Source organism: Ursus americanus, chromosome 27 (assembly GCF_024610735.1).
Source record: "Ursus americanus isolate L20-20 chromosome 27, mUrsAme1.1.p, whole genome shotgun sequence".
Taxonomy (NCBI): domain Eukaryota; kingdom Metazoa; phylum Chordata; class Mammalia; order Carnivora; family Ursidae; genus Ursus; species Ursus americanus.
Window position 1 is genome coordinate 19,216,386 of NC_142153.1, and position 24,234 is coordinate 19,240,619.

Below are 24,234 nucleotides of genomic sequence, written 5' to 3' on the forward strand. Positions count from 1 at the left end.
ACTCAAACAGCCTCAGGGGACTGCCTATCTTAAAGCAGTCTTTCCAATCATTTATTATGGTTTTATACTGCTTAATTTTCTTCAGGCTCTTAGCAATGGCTGAAACGATCTGAAACTTATCTATGTCTAGAGTGAAAATATTAAGAAAATTGTGAAATAGATGGCTTGACTTTTTCTACTTTAGATTTCAGGGAGAAGGGTTACCTCTTACTGTTTTGGGTCTTGACATGCTTTCCTTCTCATGATTAGACAGTCAAAAGGAGGGAGAGGTCTAAGGGAGAAACCTTCTGATATGCCTCAAGTTGGGAAAAATCCCATCCAATTTCACATGTGATCAAACTAATTTAATAAGGTGTAAGAAGCTACAGAGATGTGCACCCAAAGTCCTAACTTGTAAACAAGCACGTGTGTTGGCTGGGGTGACAGATACATCTGGTAGGTCTGAGATCTATCGGGGCTGGAATAGCTACTGCAGACAGCTGGTCAAGGACCGGATCCCAGTCCTTCTCTCTTCTCTGGAGACTTGAGTGACAATAATGTAAGACAGCTGAGAATTCCTGTCACCAATTCCTGTCTGCACTACTGATCTTTTAGCCCCTGCTGTCACATCTGAGACTCGGTATGTGGCTAGCATATGTACTGATTTAGGTAATCTGATTAACTGCTATTACTTAGAAAATATGTTGGTGGAGATAAAGTATGGTTTTAGTTAATAATGATCAAGAACTATATTTTTGTGCTAATTGTAACTAGTTACTCGTAAAATCAAAACGAATGTCATTTACCTCTTTGGCATAAGACTGTATCACTCCAGCTGCTTCTATTTTCCTTTTGCACCTCTGTTTAACAGTTATACTATTATTATCCAAATCTTGCATGAGCTTAAAGAAAGCCAATTCATTAAACAACACTTCAGATATCTCTACAAGAAGATCTTCTCCACAGTCTTTCAGTTTTCTGCCAGCAAATTTTGCCAGTGAATCCTATTCAATGATAAACCAAGTAATTTTAAGATTATAGTAAACTTCAATTGTGGGTAGAGCAATACAGAGGATTAACAAGTTTAAATGACAATACTCACCTAGGGAAAAACAATTTTATTACTTTTTATAGTATGAAAAAAGCTAAAACTAATGGCTAAGATTACTACGAAGAGAGTCCTATTCTTTTTTAAAAAGATTTATTTATTTATTTTGAGAGAGAGAGAGAGAGGGAGAGAGAGAACAAGAATGCACGAGCTGGGGGAGGGGAGGGGCAGAGGGAGAAGGAGAGAATCTCAAGCAGACTCCCCACTGCGCATGGAGTCCTACATGAGGCTTGATCTCAGGACCCTGAGACCATGACCTGAGCGGAAACCAAGAGTGGGCCAACCAGGTGCCCAAGACAGTAATACTCTTTAGTGATATTAACCTAAGTAGGAACCATGCTAGTCTCCCCTGAAATGTAAACAAAAAGAAAATAACAGGACATGGGATCATCCATAGATTTAGTCCCTAATTAGAACTGGTGGCCACAAGGCCACACCTGAGTAAGCCAGGGGATACATATTACCACAGTGAGAAGCTGAATTGCCCAGAGAGGAAAATACGAAGTTCTCCGTTTCTTAACATCAGAATACTTTTCAAGTCCCCCCCCCCTTTTATGTAGTCCAGGCAGTCATTCTAATTTAAACTTTTTCTTCAGAATCAAGTTTAAAAGCAAACTTATGTTCTATTCAAGTTGAAATACAGCATTATCAAATGAGTAAGTCAGCTATATTCTAGACATTTTTTATAAAACTGCATTTCTTTTTCTTCCTAAAAATATGGACTATGCCATTTAGAAGACAGGCAAACAACTACGTTCTATGTCTCCTCCCTCCAAAAACCACCTTATCTAGCATAATTGTGGAAGAAGTATAAATGTGGCTGCCTCGTGAAAAAAAAATTCACTGAATAGGTTTCTTAGAGAAAAAAGTAGAAGATACTATTTTAAACTCTACCTCATGAAAAATTTTCAGTAGTCTGAGCAAGACTTACTGTAAACTAATCTTTATTCTTCTCTAGGTCCCTTTGTGGGAAAAAAAAATCAGGAATGGGATAAAAGAAAAGCAGCCAGATTTTCTTAGAAGAAAATCTTATTTCCAAATTAATACTTTGGCATCCATCTCAATTATGTAACAGCAGACAAAACTGAGGAAGGACTGCATGGATCTTTTTTTTTTTTTTAAAGATTTTATTTATTTATTCGATAGAGATAGAGACAGCCAGCGAGAGAGGGAACACAAGCAGGGGGAGTGGGAGAGGAAGAAGCAGGCTCATAGCGGAGGAGCCTGATGTGGGGCTCGATCCCATAACGCCGGGATCATGCCCTGAGCCAAAGGCAGACGCTTAACTGCTGTGCCACCCAGGCGCCCCTGCATGGATCTTGATAAACAAAAATATTTAATTATAAACGATTTCTCTTTGAGCCTGACTCTAGAATGGAGTTCTTTCTTTCTGTAGGAACAAACTAACTACTTAAAATTATCCTAAACATTTTTAAACTGCTAACAATAGAAATGTCTTATATTCTTTATAGATTATGTGTTAGCAATTAAATAGAGCCAGCATGACTTAAAACCTATTACTGAATTTATACTTTTGCCTTAATAAAAACAAAATGGAAAATTACAGTGATGGTAATTTGTATCAAACCTCAGGTTTTAAAAAAGTTATTAATAGACAAAGTGATAATATTTTCTCTAAAACCAATTTAAACAGGAATAGGAAGAAAGGAACAGTTTTATGGGAAATTTCTGTAATAAAGATGAAAAGAAAAACATATTTCCTAGTTTGGAGTAATCATACACATCACTGAACTATCTCAATGGGATAACATATGAGTGGACTGAACTGTAAAGATGTTTATTATATAGCAGGTAGCCTTACTTAACAAAGGGATTCTCAACCTTAGCAAGGTTAATATGCCACAAGACATTAGTACCAGCCACTTTCTGCCTGTGTGACAAATGTCTGCGGGCATTGAAAAATTGCCCCCAGTTGAGAATCACAACCTTAACATTAAGTTACTATTATAGCCTAGGAAGTCTCTACAATCAACACATGGTTTCTATTTTCTAAAATTTCCCACACTGGAAAAAAATTATTTTAGAAAATACCACAAAATACTTCCTAAACAACCTTGAAATGTTCTCACTGGGTAGGAGAAAAATCAAAACAAAATTTTATTATAGCTTGGGTAGGCCTTACAGATGATCAAGTCAAAGGAAGACACGGACCCTAATACAATTTTTTTTTAAAGATTTTATTTATTTGAGAGAGAGGGAGAAAGAGAGAGAGACACTGTGTGTGTGTGTGTGTGTGTGTGTGTGTGTGTGTGCACGCGCAGGAGAGTGAGAGAGAGAAGCAGGCTCCTCACTGAGCAGGGAGCCTGATGCAGGGCTTGATCCCAGGACCCTGAGATCATGACCTGAGCCGAAGGCAGACACTTAACCAACTGAGCTACCCAGGTGTCCCATAATACAATTTTTTTTTTAAAACCAGGTAAAGGAATAACCTAAAAAGGTATTGAAATGTCATCATCAATGGATACCAGAATGGACATTTACTTGAATAAATTGCATATTGCCAGAAAATGGCAAAAAAAAAAAAAAAAAAAAAAAAATCCAACTAGAGGGTATATTGGTAAGTCATACAGTATAAACTCTTACCTGTAATATACTTCCCAGTTGTTTATGAAAGAACTTTACAAATTCTTTGCTCTCATCATTTTGCTGGGTGAGAGTCAAAACCATACGTCTTACTGAAGTTAGAAGTTGAGAAGAGCATACTTCATCCATGTGCTCCTGAGAAAAATGCTAGCTGGTTAGGATATAAACTTACCTACTGTTTAAAATATATTAATTCACATGAGACTTTTTTTTCTTGCATAGATGCTTCTCAATGTTCAGATATACATTTAGAAGTATCCATTCATAAGAAGAGCCAAACTCCTGCACTACATGTGTTAAGGGGTTTGTACATTTTGGCCCACCACAGCAGGGAACAGCCAGTAAAAGAAACAGGCTGATTCAATACTTTTCATTACTTCCTTCCTGTATCTGAAGGAGAACTACTCATGCCCTAGTCTCCATATTGCCGGTCTTCCCATCTACAGTTCAGTGCATTTCAACCACACTCTTGCAATTTGCCTGCTCCCCACTTCTCCACGTATCTTCTAACTCTGCTTCTGCAGCCTCGCTGGGCATTCCGGACACTGTGTGCAGTGCAGAGGCTCAGCAGCACTCCGGCCTCTACCCATTAGAGGCCAATAGCACCCTCTACTCTCCTAAGTCCTGAGAACTAAAACTGTATATACATATTACAAAATGCTTTTAGGGTCAAAATTACCCCCAGTTGAGAACCACTAACTTTCCTAACAAGCCTTTTTGGGCAAGTCTCCTCTTCTCCTTCATCTTCCTTTAGAAGCATGTGCAAGCTACCTAATAATCCAAATCACGGTGCACTTTTGGAGGTGAGTCCATAAAACAGCTGCATCAAGTACCTCAAGGTTCTCATCTGTCTTCTGCCACTAAACTCATTTGGGCAGGTCTTCTAGCCTTTACTCAGGTAAGTTCATGTTCTGGTTTTGTTTTTTTCTATAGAAATGTTTAAAATGAGGTGGCTAAACTAGATGGTTTCTAAGGTTCCTTAAACTGAAGGAATTAAGGTCATTTTTTAAAAAATCATGTGACAGGGCAGGCAGTTAAAAAAAAAAAAAAAAAAAGGACAACAGTCCCTTGTCTTCAAGGGATCAAATACCAGAGGAGAAAGTCAGATATATGAATAATCAATCACTACATGCTATGCACTGTTCTACAGATGATACTTCTTAACTCTAAGGGTTGCGTCTTATTTATCACCTAGGACAGTGGCCAGCTCACGGGAGATACTCATTACCTGTCGAATATACAGACATCATAAAAGCAGCACACTAGATTCCGTAAGGAGCTATGGTAGCATATTAGAAACAATTATCTCTGAAGAATGGATATTTCTGCCAAGCAGAAAAGAGTGAAGGAATTTTATATTTTCAATAATGACAACTTGCACAAAGGGCTGATATATGAAAATGCAACGGTAGGAACAGGAAATGCAGAGTAATTTGAAGTGAGTGAGGGGACCAGATGGAGAGTGGGGAGAGATGAAGCTGGAGAAGTAAACCAGGTCCAGTAGTGAAATCTCTTGAAGGCTAGGGAGTCTGCCTAGTAAACATTCATTTCATGCCTATTATGACAGGCTGTCTAGGCAAAACATGAGGATCTAAATTAAGGTTATGTTATTGCAGAGAAGGAAGGAAAAGTGACTGCTCTTAAGTGGAAAAATCAATTTTTGACTCACTGGTGACAGAGGGTATGAGAGTCAAGAAGTCTAGCTTAGGTGACTGGATATGACGCTGACATTAACAAAGAAGTTCTATAATCCTACCAAGAAAGTCAAGATTTGAAGCGAAATGAGACATAACCAAATAGTTAAAATCAGATCATTAGTTCTACTCATTTTGTTAGCCTCAAAAACTTTTTGAAACGCTAAATTTAGTTAAGTGAATATTTATGAGGGGGTATCAATGAAATCAGACACAAAATGGTAAAAGCAATAAAATTTCCTAACTGTAGATGACTGCATTCCCTAAGCATAAAGCTAAATCATTCAGATTTTTTAAACCTTAGAAAGTAACTCGACATATTAAGTAAATATTGCTGGCCATATACCGAATTTTACCAAAAAAAAGACATGCTTACAAATATTTAATGGATCACTCATGATAAAACTAAAACGTAAAACAAAAGAGGCAACACTTATCTATGCCTAAGATGAAAGCAAATAACCGCTTGCATAGTTTAAGTCAACTCACCTGAAGGAATGGTTTCGAACTCTCAAATAAACCTACGCCTCTATCTACATGAACATATGCATATTCTTACAACTTACAGGAGTAGAAATATTCTTTTCCAGGAGGTGAGTACATATTTAACAAATAACGGGAGATAAATTTACAGAATAACTGACAAAACTGATGTGTTTTTAGCTTTCTTTCGTTTACCTGTTATTTTCTGAATTTACTACAATGAAGTCTTTTGTGAGAATTAAACAACAAAACACAGAAAGTATTTGTTTTAAAAAATTATCGCTTACCTTTAAAAAAGGAATGACTTCTTTCATAATGGCTTTAATTTGCCGGTCCAGCTGCTGAGTATCAATTCGAGGACACGGGACAGTAGAAACTTCGCTTACAGGTTGCTGTGAACCATGATTTTCAATAGGAGCTTCTTTTTTTAAAAAGAAAATGATTCATTAGCAAAATAAAGTCTGTGACATTATATATACGCACTTATTCGGAACTCTAAATATTAAAATCTGATGATTTTACTCTAATACAAAGGAGCATTTATGTAGTTTTAGCACCTTAATAACTAAAAGAAAGTGGTACTAAAACTATTATCAGGTGGGCCTACACATTTTCGTTACATAGGAAACTGCAGTTTCTGTACTTGTACTCTGCCAAGAACACACCTTCTAAGTTAGCAACCGTACTCGGGGCAGCGGCACCATCCTCAGCCTCAAGACTCCTGCAGGTGCATCTCACATTTGTGCCACTTCCGGCCTCGGTCTTCATACGCTCGTATTCCCGCATTCTGGCTAATGCCTGATCTAAGTGAATCACAGTGTTACCTACATATGAAACAGAGACATTTATCACAGTGTTACCTACATATGAAACAGAGACATTTATCACAGTGTTACCTACATATGAAACAGAGACATTTATCACAGTGTTACCTACATGTGAAACAGAGACATTTATCACAGTGTTACCTACATATGAAACAGAGACATTCTGAGAAGATACAAAAGCAAACTTCATCATGTATTCCTCACAACGTATTAAAATAAAATAATGTCTAACTGTAGGTAAGGAAGAGTAGCTTTACCAAGTTCCAGACACTACTAGTTTGGTGACTTGGCATATATTACTCTCTTAGACTCTGAAGTCCATATTGATTTCACTAGTCATCATGTTGCTTCACGTAAACAGTACAAACAAAATAAATCCCAGGATGTCCCAAATTCTGATGAAAAGGATCCAACTGAACAGAAGTAAATAAGGAAAAGGCCCAAGAAAGACATTTCCCAGTTTTCCTTTGTCCACTTCAGACAAAGCTAGTGAAGGATTTTGAGGAAAAAAATCAGTAAATGAAACAAAACAGATAGGACTCAAAGCCATTTAGTAACTCAGAAAGGGGGAACAAACTAAAGGGGAAAGGGAAATTTTTCGCTAAAATGGGATGAGATCAGTTCAGACTTGACAGGTATTTACCCAGAAGGGAGCTAGGCTTAGGGTCCGTTAACAGGATAAGGCAAAAGGAAGACTTACTGCTTTGGTAAAAGGTGTGTACCTAATAACAGGGCAAGGCTTGGCCCTTTTCTTTGTAGGGAGCCCTTTGGAATTATCTAAATCTTGTTCTCATCATAAGAACAAACACTAGAATAATAGGACTTAGATTTTATCAACTAAATGCCCTGGAGGTCTGAATGATTCAATCTCTTGATAGGCTACAGCCAGGAAAACGAATCGGGTACATTCTTCTTTGCTCTAGTCTCCTTCCCAAGTCTGGGACTCTGGGTTTTCTTCTTCCCTTTGAGTTATACAACCCTCCAAGCTTGCTTTACTAATGATGAAAAAAAAAGTGCAATGCGTTATGCACACTCAGAGTTACCTGGGTTTCTCACTAGATTATTATGCTAAGAAATTTCAGTTATTGCAAATTCAGTTATTGCAACTTACTGAAGTGAATATTGTTACTGAAAATGTGATTGGATGAGGCCCTGATACCTCTGAATTTTTCCCACTAAGTAGAAAACCTTAAAGGATCATCTTTCCCTTACCGGAAGGAAATTAACATTTCTTCAGCTCTATTATACATGTAGAAAATTCTATGTATTTTTCAAAGAACACAGAGCAAGGTAGGTAAGACTCCCGTTTCCTTAGAACACGCAGTCAGAATGACGAGATTTGCCAAAGGCTAAAGAGCTAACAGGAGATTCCTGGCTTAGACACTGAGAGACTTTTAAGTCTTTCCACCACATCTTGCCTTTTTGGACTTTTGTTTCTTAATCAATGTAATTCAAAGACTGTATTAAAGTCATGCTCTAAGATTATAAAAAATTCTGCTTACCTAGATCATCTGTTGCAAAAGGCTCAAGATTTGAAGATACAGACATGACACTAGCGTTATCAGCATCATTTTGCTCACTTATTTTATGTGTTTCTCTCTCAAAGTTCTTCTCAAAAGTTTCCTAAGTTATGGTTTAAAAAAACAAATAAAAATCACTAATATTTCTCTTAAAAATTTTCTGACAAATATTAAAAATTTACCATAGAAGCTAAGTATTTGCATAAAACTATATACTTAAAACTGGGATATAACCAAAGTTATTAAAGGTTGAACAGTCACAGAGAACATTAAAATATTAAGTAATCTTACAGAACATATGTCATTAAATAAATGAAAATACACAGAAGCAGCTACTGATTAAAATTCTAACTTGGGAAAGCAGACATTTTAAATTAGTTCTACACCCTCAGGTAAGTTAACCCATCTCTAAAACCTAACAATGCCCAGGACCTTACTATATCTGGTTTTATCAGAAGAAAAACATGACAGCATCATTCGTATTTTTTAAATGAACTTTATTGAAATATAATTTATATACAACAGTGTACCCATTAAGTGTACAGTCTGATGAGTTCTAAAAATATATATATATATCCCCATGTAACCACCTTCCCTAAAGATAAAGACCATTTCCATCAGCCCATAAAGTTCCTTTGTATCCCTCTGCAGTCAGTCTCCACTACACCCCACTCATAAGATTTCTATCACCACAAATCAGTTTTGCTGGCTCTAGAACTTGCTATATAAATGGAACCATTCAGTATATACTCTTCGGTGTTTGGCTTCTTTTCTTTTGCTCAACAGGTTTCTGAAATTAATCCATGTTGTCATGTGTTTCAGAAGTTCATTATTTCTGAATGGCTGAATAGTATCCCATTGTAAGGATATACCATATTTTGTTTATCCATTTATCTGTTGATGTTCCAGTTTGAGGCTATCATGACTAAAGACGCTATGAACATTAGAATACAAGTGTTTTTGTGGACATATGTTTTCATTTCTCTTGGATGAATACCTAGAAGAAAAATTCCTTGGTCACATGCCAGGTTTATGTTTCACTTTTTTTAAGAAACGGCCAAACTGCTTTCCAAAGTGGTTATACAATTTTATAATTCCATAAGGAGTGTGAAAGTTCCGATCACTCTACATTCACACCAACACTTCTTATTGTCCATCTTTTTAATTTCAGTCTTTTCTAGTGCACGTGAGGAAATTTCTCATGTGGTTTTAATTTGCACATTGGCCACCGTTTATAGATCTTCTTTCATGTAGCGCCTGTTCAAATCTCTTGCCCCTGTCTGACCGAGTTGTTGGTCTTATAAATAAGCAAATTGTCCAAGTTCTTTATGTAGTCTGGATTTGTCATTTATAGTCATTGTCAGATATGTGTACGAAGATTATATTCTCCTAATGGTGTCTTTTGAAAAGCAGAAAGATTTTATTTTTAATCAAGTCTAACTTATCAATCTTCTCTTTTATAGTTCTAAAGCTTCTCGTACCCTAAGAAATCTTTGCTTATGTTAAATCATGAAGATTTTCTTTTAGAAGTTTTATAGTTTTAGCCTTTTTAGGACTTTAATTTCAAAATAATTTTTGTGTATACTGTGATTAAGGGGAGTTTCACATTCTAAAACTCATTTCACAATTGTGTTCTTTCTCCTAGCTATAAATCTTAAATTTTTCTCTTCCAATTATGAAACGAAAGCTCTGTCTCTGATTAAAAGAAATTCAGGCATTACAGAACATGTTTTAGAAAATGGAACCATTTCGTTGCTCCTTCAATTAAAACTGGAAGGTAGATGTGCTTTTGTCATTTTATGGCATGTGGAATAGAAGATAAAAAGGGTTTCTTCCTCTTCCTAAACTTCAATTCTTCATCCCCCCTTTGACTTGTAATTCCCAGATGCCAACTTTTACTTCTTTCCTGGCCACGAAGGCTCTTACTCTGAAATGTGCCGATGCAAGCTCTATAAATGGAGCTCAAAAGACCTTGGCCTAGAGACGCCTGGGTGGCCCAGCTGGTTAAGTGCCTACCTTCGGCTCTAGGTCATGATCTCAGGGTCCTGGGATTGAGCCCTGCATAGGACTCTCTGCTCAGTGGGGAGTCTGCTTCTCCCCCTCCTTCTCCCTCTGTGATCTCTCTTGCTCTCTCTCAAATAAATAAATAAATAAATAAATAAATAAATAAATAAATAAAATCTTAAAAAAAAAAAAAAAGACCTTGGCCTAGAAACATGGAGAATGCTAGTCTCTATCTGTCCAATATGGAAACTGCTAGCCTATTTATATTAAAACTTAAAATTTAGTTCCTTGGTCCCATTAGCCACATTTCAAGTGCTTGACAGCCCCATGTGGCTAATGGCTACCATATTAGACAATGCACATATAACACATTTCCATCACTGTAGCAAGTTCTACTGGACAGGACTGCTCTAGATCTGTGGGTGGGAACACCACATGTTGTGCTGCTGCTGATTAAACAGCATTAATAGAGGGAGGATGTTAACATTAATGATGAAATTAAGTTTTGGCTGAAAACTTAAAGAACTGATTTAGTTATTTAAAAGTAATACTAAGTAGAGTTATTTGTGCCAAGTCTATATGGTTATGGATTGAATCTCTGTGTTCCCCCCTGAAATTCATGTGTTGAAGCCTTAACTCCCAATGTATTAGGAGGTGGGGCCTTTGGGAGGTAATCAAGGTTTCAGATGAGGTAATGACGGTGGAGCCCCCATGGTGGCATTAGTGCCCTTTTAAAAAAAGAGACACCAGAGCCATGTGAGGACACATGGAGAAGGTGGCCATCTGCAAGCCAGGAAGAGGGCCTGAACCAAGTACCAAATCTGCCGGCACCATGATCTTGGACTTCCCCGCCTCCAGAACTGTGAGAAATAAAAGGCTATTGTTTAACCATCCAGTCTACAGTATTTTGTTGTACCCACCCCAACTAAGACACCTACTTATTAAGCAGGTCGGTATCTTTAAATTTTATTTAAGTCTGCAGCAGTTGTAAGGAAAAATCTTTAAAATCTTGTCAGGTTAACTTTATCATATATTGTAGCTCAATTTCCAATTTGCTATTGATGGTAAAAGCCAATGTGCTCAAATATTTTAAATTAACGAAGTAATACCACCTATATGAAATCTGGATAAAAACGGAGGCAATGGAGTTACAGGAGGCAGAGAAACCATTCATGCTCTCAGCAAGTTATTTCAGTGCCTAATAAACTTTAATGTAACTGCATATCCCCTAATTTATCTATAAAGCTGGACCACTCTCTCCATTTTCCACAAAACGGAGTACGCAATTTTCAATTTATAATAACAATCCCAAGAAACAATTACTTACATTAATTTATATTTGACATTGTAAAGTGAATTAAAACCATATCCTTTTGTTTGTGGTAGAGAAGTTGGAGCCTAAGGTTTTAAGCAGAAAGATGACTTGGGGAAGTACTGTTTTAAAAATGAGCATAAGTTAAAGAGCAAGAATTCAGGAAAAGTCCTCAACAGTTATAAGGAAATTACTATATGTGGAAAAAAAAAAAAACTCCAAGAAGTCTTTTGAGGAAATACTATCTTTTCAAAAAGAAGTCACAATGCTACTATACCAGCAGTGGGCAGGAACACAGTAACACTGCTTCCAGCTCTCTACACAGAGCAGACACATGCTAATCAGTTATGGCACTCTCATCCATGAAAACCCACGTACTAGCGCTGGCATAGAAAAGAGATGTATTTGCTACCCGAGGACCCCATAATACCTTTTATAATAGAATCAGGGTCCAAACCTTTAAGTAAGTGAATTCCAAATACCTAGCACATTACGTCCTCACTATCCTAGCAGTTTGCCATCCAGTCACTCACTGGCTTATGTGCTACGTGGGGACTATCTGGAAAACACAGATTACTGAAAATGCACCGTTTTCCTCACCACTCTTTTCCACTCCCTAAGTTCCTTTACTTTATTCAAAATTTTCTTCATAAACTTGAATACATTAAGTTACATTTCTTTTCCTGGATGACTTTTTGTCCAGGCTTCTCTTCTAACCCAAAGACCTGATTTATCTTGTATTTATTTATTTTAGGGCTCTGTGATCTGACTGCAGTCTGGTTTACTGAATGTCTTGAATAAAACACAACAAACTTTACTAAATGGCTGTTGTGAGTCAATTCCTATGATGGGCACTAGAAATATAAATACAGTTTTACACCTTAAAATCTATCATTTATACATAATTTCCAGTGTCTGCTGACATATTTTAATTGAGTTTTATACCTCACCTCAAAATAATGTGTTACACTTAGCTTTTTAAGAAAGCTCAAAACCAAGCATCAGGTATATTCACAATTTACAAGTACTTATTTAACTTCTGTTTACAGCATACTGAAGTTTTATCTACGTTCATTAATCATTATCAGCTTACATCATCAGTGGTAGCAAGGCTTTCACTGGGGGTAAGTTCTGAGTTTGATGCTATCCAAGTACCAGAATTTCCTGACTTTACATTTTCTCCTCCTTTTTCATGGTTCTCAGAAATATGTCTGGATACTATGTCCTAAATAAGGAAATAAGATAGTTACTTATGTAAAACATTTATTTTTTTTATCATCAATTTAAACGCAAAAGCAGACAGAAGAGCAAATGAATGCTCCTCACCTCATAGGTTAATTTTGAGGAAGAAATAACATTAAAGATAAAACACTAAAAAATTGCTCAGAGAAAGACTTTATCTAAAGGCTACTGAAGCTATACCAGAAGTTTTAAATAAAGTGGCAAACAGATCGTAACACATATGGAACAAGATGTACTTCAGTCTAAGAAAGCAACCAGATACAATCATGAAGAAAAGAGGTACCAGACAGGGTAGGAAAAAGAATGTTAGCTACCAGATACCTGCAACGCGTATAAAGCCCTTTGTCTCAAGTAGTCTGTATTAAGTAGCTGAAGTTCATGGAAGAGTTCAATAAGAAAATGTGGCCGAGATTCATTTTGAGAAATTAATGTAGCTACTTCAGAATAAATAGTATCCCGCAAAGCTTCGAACATGGAAAAATCACTCCCAGTTTCTGGAAGATAATAAAGATCAGGAAGTTAACAATGATAAAATACATTCCTGACAATTTCTATTAGCTTGTATCATTACTCAGGTTTAAATTACTTAAAAATCAGAACAGACTTAATTCTATTTTAGGACTTTTAAAGTAGAAAAAGAATCTTAAAAATTACCAAGATAAAAATAATCTCAAAAATATCAAGATATATACTATATATTAGAGAAATACCTAGCATTACTCAGACCATACTTATTTCTCAAAAAAATTATCTGGAAAATTTTACAAATTTCATAGGAATAATCAGCAGAAATCCTTCAGCACTTGAAAGAAATAAAAAAACTGCACTTTTTTTTGCTAATATGAACTTTGTTACAGAAAAGGAAATTCATTTAATGTTTAGAATAAACTGAATGCTGGCAATAAAAGCTATATTTTAAGGTCTATCTAGTTAGGTCTACTAATTCTCAAATCTCAGCTATCATGCTGTATTGATGGAAAATTGAATTTTTGAATGTACAACAATATAGGTCCATTTTGGTAAGTCTTACTGACATACTCAGTATAAGTTGGACCAGGCATGACCCAATGCACGTTTTCAATTTTACAGAATCTAGGCATCATTCAATAATTCTGCTATATGTATCTGTTGATAACACAAAATTATTACTCTTAAAGGTATACAGTCATACCTTTATTTTTAAGGGTGCAAATTAGAAACTGTTCCCATTTTGACTTCTCTATTTAAAAAAATCTCTGGGGGCACCTGGGTGGCTCAATCAGTTAAGCATCTGACTCCTGATTTAGGCTCAGGTCATGATCTCGGGGATATGAGACTGAGCCCCCCATAGGGCTCCATGCTCAGAGTGGAGTCTGCTTGAAATTCTCTCCCTCTCCCCCAAATCCCCCCCCATCCCACTCCCGGCTCTCACACGTGTGTGCACACTCTTACTCCCTAAAATAAATAACATCTTTAAAAAAATCTCTAAGTAGTTCTTCTAGCTATCAAACTCTGTACCCTTTCTAGAGCAATAGTAGAACCATGCATAGTTCAATATTCAGGTTCCACAAATACCTGGGACAAGTTTCTAAAAAAGAGAATTTAAAATGTTGAGTTTTTAATATACTGTGCTTTTAAATAAATATACAAAGATCATAAAGATTTAATTCACTTTTTGTAAGAGAGGGTAAGAATATGCAAAGGAAATGAGGCCTAATGAAAAAACTTCCTACTAACTTACATCTTGTATATTAACACCTTTAAGGCCATAATTTCTACAAGTAAATTATAATATTAAATATGCAATTTCCCTATCTTGCCCCATTTGAGTATTAAATAAAATACTAACGTTCTCTTACTAGTTTTAAAATGTTCAAATGTGATATTATAAGCAGGAACCAAAACTATCTCTGTAGGAAATCTCTACTTAAAGGAAAAACCCAGATAAACTTCCAATTTATATACTACAGTTTGACCAGTTAAATTAGAAAATGTTTATTATTTCAAAGAACAAAGGATATTTAATGACATCTGTCATATCTCTATATGTGATAAAATTATCACTCTAAATTATGTATCATTAAAAATTAAATTGTTCCTGAATAATGAATGATGCTGAACACATGCTTTACTGCCCACCCCCTGAGCCCTGCAATAGACAGATGGAAAGTTTTCGCCAGTTTCTCCCCCTGAACTAAAATGCATTAGGGTAGACTAGAAAAATCCTTGATCTCAGTCAGGTTTCTCTGAATTTATCTTATTTTTATCCTCTCTATTTTTCAGAGTTCTTTTCTTTAGGAAGTGTCACAGATATGATTCAAGCTTTGTCCGCGCCAGATTCTTATTTTTTTCTTTAGATTCTCCTAAAGATTCATAACAAGCTTCTATTTTTCACTTATTTATAGTACAGGAGGCATTAAAGAATATTTATAATTTTAAATCGCACAGAACCATGTTTAAAGAAAATACACAGTATAAAGACAAAAACAGTATTTTGGAATCTTTATTAATTTTCCATATATTTTTATTTATCATGGTCTTTGCATGTCACTGATTTTATTTAATGGTTTATTGGCTTATTTTTTTTTGGCAGATGTTGACTAGTAATGAAAAATAAGCAAGGACAACAGAAGTTACACACAATACTTAACACTGTAAATCAAAGCTAGGAAAAAATAACTATTTTTGTTTCAAAAATATTAATGCTTTTATGCATTTAAGAATTACAAAATGAATAACTTCAAATAAAATAATCAATTATAAAAAGATTTTTTATTATCCTTATGAATGTGTTGGTTATGTTACATACAATAACTAAAAATTAAAACAAGAAAAGCAGCTAATTTTACCACCCAAGTAAAGAATTACAAATGAAAGCCTTCAGAATTTTATGAATATGAATTCTCTTTCACTTTTACAAGCCACATGACATATATACACTAAGCTACATCTAAAAAAAAAAAAATCAGAGCAATAAAACTAAGGATATTTAAGACTAATGGAAAAAATTAACAAAAAGTGGACACCAAAACTAAGCAGATTGTTACCTGGCGCTTCATTGCATGCATTTCTGTTAGACTGCTGTAGTATTCTCCTAGCATGTGCTGTAGGAAAGGGCAGACATAAGGATGAACATAAAATGTGTATGAATAGTAAAGACAGGGTCCATAATATGAATAAGTGAATTAAAAAAAAAAAAAGCAAATTTCTTTAAAATTGTTTGCCTGAACTGAAATGTTATCACAAGGTATGGTTTATAACTTAAAAATAATCTTATTAGGGAAAATATCAAAAGATTTGCTATAAACTTATGTAGAAGCTTAACGTGACTGATGATGACTATCATAATAAACTTCAGCCATTCACCCTTAGAAGCATACATGTCAAGGTGATGCTCCCACAACCCTCGAGGGAGGAGAAGACTGTAAAATTCAATACTAGCAGTCATACATGCTACTCTCTAGTAATAGCATAACAAAAACTACTAGTCCATGCTATAAAGAATTTGAGTAATGATTAAAACTAAAAATAAGTCTTTTTAGAAAGTGAATATGTAAATACACACAGGGTATATTTACACAATTCAAGCATTTTTTAGTGCACCAAAATTCAATCATTGTATTTTTCTAAGTAACAGTAATAAGGTCTGAAGTCCTATGACCAACTATCCATTATTACGTAACTTGATAATCCAATTAATTAATAAGCCTTTCAGTTTAGTGTCCTTCCCCAATCTCCATCGACTGTTTACTCTTTGAAGATCTCACTCTTTGGTAAAGACAGTGAAAGGAGATAAAAATTATAAAATTTTGGTAAAATGCTGGGCTCGCATCAAGAAAATTGATAGTTTTGTCAAAAGGATCCTAGACTTAAGGCCAGAATTAAAACTTCCACTCTGCCATTTCTTAGCAATATGACCTCGAGGAAGTCAGTTCAAAATACAAACAAATGTGATGTTTCTTTTCTGATTATAAAAGCAATAAATACTCATTATGAAAGGTTCAGAAAATATAGAAGAGTTTAAAGATGATAAAAACACTATTAACATTTTGATGCATTTTCTTTTAGTCTTTATTCATTCTGATTTTTTGTTTAAACATATTTGGAATCATAGCTCAGATGACACTAAGTCCCAGTATTTTTTTTCATTTTTGTTTCCTTAGCATAGATAAGTACAATTACTGAGATAAGGCCATGACTTCTCAAGCTTTCCAGAAAAACTGTATCAGTTTCTGTTACTAGCTCTTTATGATGCTGGGAAAAAAACAGGGATACTCTCTGACCATGTTTCCTCATCTGCAAGATGGAAATAAAACCAATTCATAGCATTATGAGGCTCAAATGAGATCAGTAATTGGTTTAATTTGTAAATAGTAAAGCATAATACAAATGGTAGCTGCTACTCTCACTTTTCACCAAGGATCCTACTGACACCCAAGAATTGAGGGTCTCTATTTACTGCCTCCCTCTCCATGTTTCTTTGAGATGTACTTGTTCTTTATAAAACAAGAAAGTATCAGTACTTCAAACAGTGGCAAACGCATACAACTCCCTTCATTCATTCATTCAATTAACACTTAGTAAGTGCCTACCATGTGTGCAATACCATGGGAACGTTTAAGGCACAAATATGAAAAGGTATTATTTGCTGCCAAGGGACTCAAAAAGGTGACAAAGACACTTAAACAAGTAAATACTATATAATGTGATATGGGCAACAGAAGAGATTTACACAGGCTACAACCGAAACGAAAAAGGAGAAAGGGAAAATTATCTAAGCTTTAATCTGATGCAACTTCAGAGTTGCAGAATTAACATTTTATTTAAGACTCCAGTAGAGAAAAAGGCTTACAAAGAGCAAAAAGGACTGGAGGCAGAAAAGACCTGCTGAGGTGAAAAACAGCAGGATAGCTATGCGAAAACTTCAGTCCAGTGCCAAGGAAAGAGGCAACTTCAAGGGCAGAGGGTGGGGAGAAAGAGTTTAGAGATGCAAGGAGCCAAATCTCTGCTGGCCAGATGTTACATTAAGGCACTTGGGCTCTCCCCTGTAAGCATGGTAAAGCCAGAGATTTTAAGCAGGGAATGATACGATTTTATATCAAATTCTTATTCAGAGAAGATTTGCAGAATTTCAAGTCAGCTGCCAATAATGTCAACTAAACTTTTTTGTTTAAAATTTCATCAAAAAAAGTCAAAAGCTACTATCACAATATTAAAAAATATTTCCAGTTTACGTTTCTTGATATCAAGGAATGTATACTGTAATCTCTACTTATATAAAACCTTGCACATGTCAGAAAAGTGTGACAGACCAATTGTTTTTCAAATCTAAGATGAAGAAGTCCTTAGATTAAAGCAAACCAAAAAAGAACATACCTGAAGATATTTCTGTAGACCTACTATATTTTATTATTTTTTCCAGCTGCTCATGATTCTTTCTGCTGAATACTTTTGCTTGAACAGGCTCTTCAGTCTGGGCTAAATGTCTGTTCTTACTTTTGCAAGGTTCACATGTGCTAGACATACTGGCACTTTCATACCCTTGAGTAAAAAAAGTGACAACTGTTACCAGTTGCAACTAACTCAAAATGAAAGGGAAATTGATTTCCATAGTGAAATAGTACAGGTAACTCAATTTAGAATGCTGTATAAATAGAAAACAGTAAATACAATGTCTTGCGATAACCTTTGGAAGCATGGGGTAACAGTAATATATTCTAACACTTCATCGTCCTTTGACAACACCTTCATGAGTACATCCCAACTCAAACTATACTGTAGGCCTTGTATGACCCAAATTCTCTACTAGTCTCCAAGTTAACCATTTTTCAATATTAGGAAATACAAGAAAGAATCACATCCAATCTACACAAAATGTCTATAACAGAGAGAAGAGTAATGGGCATTAAGTCAGATATGTCTGCCTTCTTATAACTTGTGTGTAATAGGACTTAAAAGGTCTTATCCACTCATAGGTTATCCATATATTCTACTAAATTTTCCTTGCTAGATGGCACAAGTTAGGAATTCAACTTTATTTTGTTTCACTTGGATACTTGGTTATACCTACCCTATTCCCAATGAAATAAAATGCAACCTTGGTCAATATATTAAATCTCCATTATTTATGAGGTTTATTTCTGGGCATTCTGTTTATCTATTCCAATGCCATCTTCGTTCTTTTAGCCATAGAAGTTTCACAGAATGCTTAAACATCTAAGTCCTATGTAAGTAGTTTCTTTTCTTGGCTATTCTTTTTTTTTTTAAGATTTTATTTATTCATTTGACAGAGAGAGAGCCAGCGAGAGAGGGAACACAAGCAGGGGGAGTGGGAGAGGAAGAAGCAGGCTCCCAGAGGAGGACTCTGGGATCATGCCCTGAGCCGAAGGCAGAAGTTTAAAAACTGAACCACCCAGGCGCCCCTTTTCTTGGCTATTCTTAGACATTTGTCCTTCCACATAAGCTTTGAGATTTTTTTTTTTCCCAATTTCAAAAACAGTCCACAGGGATTCAAAATGGAATCACATTAAAAGCACTTATTAATTCGAGAACTGGTATTTAATAATTTTATACAATCTCTTCTAAAACATGGTTATGTTTTTTACATTTGTTCAATCTTGTTTTGTGTTCTTCAAAAATAGTTACAATTTTTTATAGATCTAGTACTTTCCTTGTTAAATTTATTCCTAAGGATTTCCCCCCAAATAGCTTTGGATACTACTATGGGAAGACTTCCATTCTACTGAGTGTTACTATGATAGAAAAAAATATTTGCATACTTATTTCATAATCAGCTGCTTTACCAATTTACATTAACTTTAGTAGCTATTTTCTGGTGTTTGCTAGGCTCTCTCAGAAAAAATAAAAATTTGTTTCCCTTTTTCAATATTTATGCCAATTATTTAATTTCTTGTCACAATGTTTTCTAAACAATGCTAGATAATGATGGTGGTAGAGAGGGAAGCCCTGTTTAATTTCTATTTTTGATATAGATTATATTTGGAGTATTTTTACTTACAATGGTGTTCATGACTGGCATTAGCTAACAGCTTTCATTATATTGAATATTAAATAACTGCCTTCTTGGGTGCATTTTACTTGTACATTTTATTAGGATTTTATCAAATTTTATCTCATCTACCACTATGATTATATGACTTCTGTCCTTCAATTTGTTGACATGAAAATTATGTTGACAGATTTCCTGATAATGAACCATGGTTACATTTCTGTAATAAACCCTATTGACAACAGTCTGATATTCTTTTTGATATACTGGCAGATTAAATTGGCTAATATTTTACTTTTGAATTTATATTAATAACTGAGATTGATCTATTGTTTTCTTTACTGAACTGTTACCTCTCCTTTTTACCTTTCCCTATAAAGGTGCCTAATCTGATTCATATGTTGTTTCCGTTGTTTTCCTCAGATAAGATGCACCAAGATCTTTTCACCTTGACAACTGAAGGCTCTAGTTTGAATATAGGATTCTTGAGTTGCAGCACTTTTTTTGTCTGTGTACGGACATTATTTCACTTTCTTCTACTTCTTGTGTTGTCTGATGTCAATTTGGGTCTTTCTCATTGTATTAACTTGTTCTTGCAGTCTGGAAGCTTATTAGATTTTTACTTTTTCCTTGTAATTAAGGAGTTTTATCAGAATATACATAGCGGTATGTGTATACTTTCCCCCCTGCCTCCTGGCTGGATGGGTGACAGCTGTTTTGATCTGCAGTTTCCAGTCTTTCTTCATTAGAGATTCCCCTTTACTATTATTTATTTAATTAGTGCCTTTCCTCCTGTTTTTCTTCCTTTAGTACTCCCTATATATCCTATCTCCAAGATTTGTCATTAAGCCTCTAATCATTTTCCTCTTGATTTTATCTTAGTACTTTCTGCTCTGTACAATGGCATAATCCTTTCCCTCAGTTTTCTAGGCCGGTCATTTGGGACTTAATACCAGTCATCCTCTTTTTTGAAGAGTCAAAACGTTAAATGTGAAAATCATTTTTTCTAGTTCTACAGAATTTGTTACAGTTCAATCTAAGTGTTTTTTATGATTTTGTTCAAGTGTTTATTTCCTGCAATAACAGCTTTTATTATGTTTATTATGTTCCTGCAGAACAGCTGTTCTAGTGTTCTGCCTGTCTTCTGTCTGGCTGCTGGTTCCTTTTATACGCATTTTTACATTCACTGGGCTAGTCAGGACTCATATCTACCCTTAAGGCTGGACCCAACTGCTGGGTAGCTTCCCTGGCATGCTGACAGTACCCGGAAGTCTCACTCCGATGGTGAAGCAATGTTTTTGCTAACAAGTCGTCAGTCTCCCATTGAGACAGTAAGAAGCAGCTTCTCTATTCAGTCTCCTCAGCTGCAAAGGCAAATGCTCTCCCAGATGCAAGGTAGGGAGGACGCCGCCTACTTGTTCAGTGACACCCTTTCCCATTAGTACCCTGAAGTGACAAAGACTGCTATTCTTGGAAGGAAGGGAGGTGTCACGAATAGGAGGTGCATGGATGTTGGTCCTCCAACCAAGTCTTCTCCAAGAGCTGTGGAGCTCTGATCTTTGCCCCTGACATTCACTGAAAGAGCCAAAAGAACCTACTTACATTCTCCAGACCACAGCAGCTGCTCTGCTAATAACATGTAAGTTCCCTATATACTATTGATTTATTCTCTGTAATATCCATGCTGAAGTTAACCTTTCCTTTTTATTTTTAAGGCCATCATTCAAGTTATCATCTTATACTTGGGTTTCTGATTTCTTTGTTGGTCTCTCAGACTAAAGTCTAGCCACTCTGATCCATTCTGCACAAAACTTACTGGAAAAAGAGCCCTCTTGGGTTATTTTTGACTTTCACATAAAGAGGTCCAGCAATAAGGGCATACAACTGCCAAAAGTAACAGACAAAATAGAGAATTAATGAAGGTTAACGATACCTCTGAGTTACACTGGCTAGGCCAGCTAGTGTAACACCACCACCGTTACATGATGGTCATTAGCCTAAGGGCATGACCCATCCCACACATCACTCTTTGCCTTGCGCACAATCTGTTTTTCTCAGCACAAGTGGCGAGATATTTAGAAAAAATAGTACTTCTAGTTGTGTCTCCACTTTAGGGACACGGCTCAGCCATGTCCTCTGGTGGCACCCTGGAGGCCTTGCACATATCCACACAGGCCACAAACGTAAGGACTGAACTGCAGCTGAGTCTAAGTCTTGATAGAAAGCCTGATGATCCTCCTGGAGCACAGAACACAAGAACATGGGAGGCTTGTGAGGAACTGCTATGTGGCCATTTTTCACTCGCCTCCCCCTCCTCTTGTAAAGCTGTCATGAAGAGGTTCTTATCTCCTCCTGGGTTCTGATAAAATAGGAGACCTTTCCTTCTCACACTCTAAGGACACACCTCCAGACTATAAAGTGGTTTGTAGCTGCAGCACAGCATTGGCTCCTCAACAACAGGGGTCCCACCACTCATGCTATAACCGTCACCTGGCTTCTTTGTTTCAGTGTTCCCCTTGTGGCCTATGGAACCAAGAACACAGGGAGCTGGGACTTCCAGCTATGTTCTTACTTTTTCTGCCTATGTAAATAATAATCTCTCTGAATCTAACATTGCTTCTTTCCTGGCCACATCTGTCCGGTCTTGCCCCTCCTAATGCTTGACATCCATTTCATCTCAATCTTCATTCGTAAACAAGAGGAAAGGAAAGAGAAAAGAAATGAAAAGACTTAGGGATGGTTACAGTACATTAACAGTTCTATTCCATTTTCCAAAAGGAGGAGGAAGATCTAGATTATATGATCCCACTGCTCTCTAATAATATCAAAAAAGGCAGTGGACCTGGTAGAGTATAGCCGAATTACAGTCTGATACCTGAAGCACACAGAAAGGCAAGGAAACACACTCAGCTCAGGAAGTCTGAATTGGAATGGAAGTTTAAAAGATGATTATCACTATCATACTTTATAAAACCTTACTTCACATTTAGTGATACGTACTTTTACATATAAAGACCTTCTAAAGATTAAACATACATTACCACCAATAGAAACAATGTTAAATGAAGATTTAGCAATGCCACTTCTGAAAACTCCACAAGTGCAAAAACATATACAAACAGTTCAGTCTAGTAAATCTGGGACAGCATGACTGGCTGTGCTGTCTCTCTCAAACAGCAACTGAAGTTCCACCACGCTGGTCTATTTGTCATATCCTATTGCCTTCCCCAGCTACTCTCATCTTCCTTCCTGCCTTATCCTGCCTCCAAACTTTCTTTCATGGTGACTACAGTTTGGAATGCCTTCCAATATTCTCTCAATTCACCTACATTGGTGAATTGGTTGATTCAATCAGAGAAATTTGGGCCTGTAACTACATTGCAGTCTTTGAATATCATAGATGAAACCACTTTTAAAGCAAGTTTGCTCTTAGTCCTTAAGGAAATTAACTTTAGTTAATAAGGGAAAACATTAACCCATATTTTATTGAATTTTGTCATTGGATATCCTATCAAAGTTCTTTTTATAGTGTTAACTGCATGCCATCTAAAAAAAAAACCGATGTCTTTTGAATTTTAAAGAATTTACCAAGTCTAGTGCTAGGTAAAGATAGTTTTATTAACTAGAAACTGGAATACTAAAGTTAAACGATGCTCCTTCAAGTTTGTAAGGGATGCTTTTTGGCTGTGGCTTTGAGAGGTTGTTCTGGGTTCAAGGAGATTGTACTTGGTGCTTAAGAACAAAGTATTTAAGACTTATAACCAGAAAAGTTTGAAAAATCACCACATACAGCTAACTCTCTCTCTTGGAAGCTCCCAGTATATGCAAGGAATAGAAGGTCCTAAGAAACCCTGTGGTAAAAAATTCACTTGTAAACATTTGCTGCATTCATCTTAGCCATTTTTGAAACACTTAAAAATCTGATGAAAACTGTGGATGTGAGGAAGAACACCTGCCACTTTATTTCATTTCAATTCTTCATATATCCTTCATGTCCTTGGTTCCTACCGCTATTCCCATCTGAAGAATCTGATTTGATGGTGAAACAAGCAAATTTGAACAGGGATGATAGTTTTCTCAGCACACATGTTATCATCTTTGGAAATATTTTATCAGTTATATAGGTTTGGGAGGAGCTGATTTTATGTAGCAAATTAGTCAGTGATTCAAATGAAAGAAAAACCAACTACTCTGCTTTCTCCAAGATTTCTCTTGGTGCCACCAGAGAACATTTAAGTAGATAATGAACCATGGCCATGTATAGAGAGTGGCCCCTTGGGTAACTCATCGAACTTCTTATTCTCTATTGCCTTGCCCCCACTGAAATGCTTTTTGTCATATGAATAAATGAAGAAACACTAATACTTATTTTCCAGCATTTTCTCATTCAGCCAGTTAATCTGAGTGTGCTAGGGCAATGCTTTTTAAACTTTAATGTTTCTCCTTGGGAATCTTGTTTAAAGGCAGATTGAT

At 35.9% G+C, this 24,234-nt stretch overlaps 1 protein-coding gene across 31 annotated transcripts in view; it reads right to left on the reverse strand.

The window, feature by feature from the left end:
• Positions 1-24,234, reverse strand: part of PCM1 (pericentriolar material 1) — an 80,746-nt gene that overhangs the window by 9,080 nt on the left and 47,432 nt on the right. For 22 of the 31 annotated variants that reach the window (XM_045779340.2, XM_087856430.1, XM_087856425.1 and 19 more), the window contains 9 exons: positions 18,129-18,293; positions 15,800-15,856; positions 13,095-13,267; positions 12,625-12,756; positions 8,198-8,318; positions 6,534-6,692; positions 6,156-6,289; positions 3,692-3,826; positions 786-983 (listed from right to left, as the gene is read on the reverse strand). In XM_045779340.2, the coding sequence (XP_045635296.2) occupies positions 786-983; positions 3,692-3,826; positions 6,156-6,289; positions 6,534-6,692; positions 8,198-8,318; positions 12,625-12,756; positions 13,095-13,267; positions 15,800-15,856; positions 18,129-18,293 (1,274 nt within the window). Of the gene's footprint in view, positions 1-785; positions 984-3,691; positions 3,827-6,155; positions 6,290-6,533; positions 6,693-8,197; positions 8,319-8,551; positions 9,213-12,624; positions 12,757-13,094; positions 13,268-15,799; positions 15,857-18,128; positions 18,294-24,234 lie in introns of those variants that run through there. The other 9 variants (XM_087856431.1, XM_087856439.1, XM_087856440.1 and 6 more) reach the window with 4 other exon arrangements.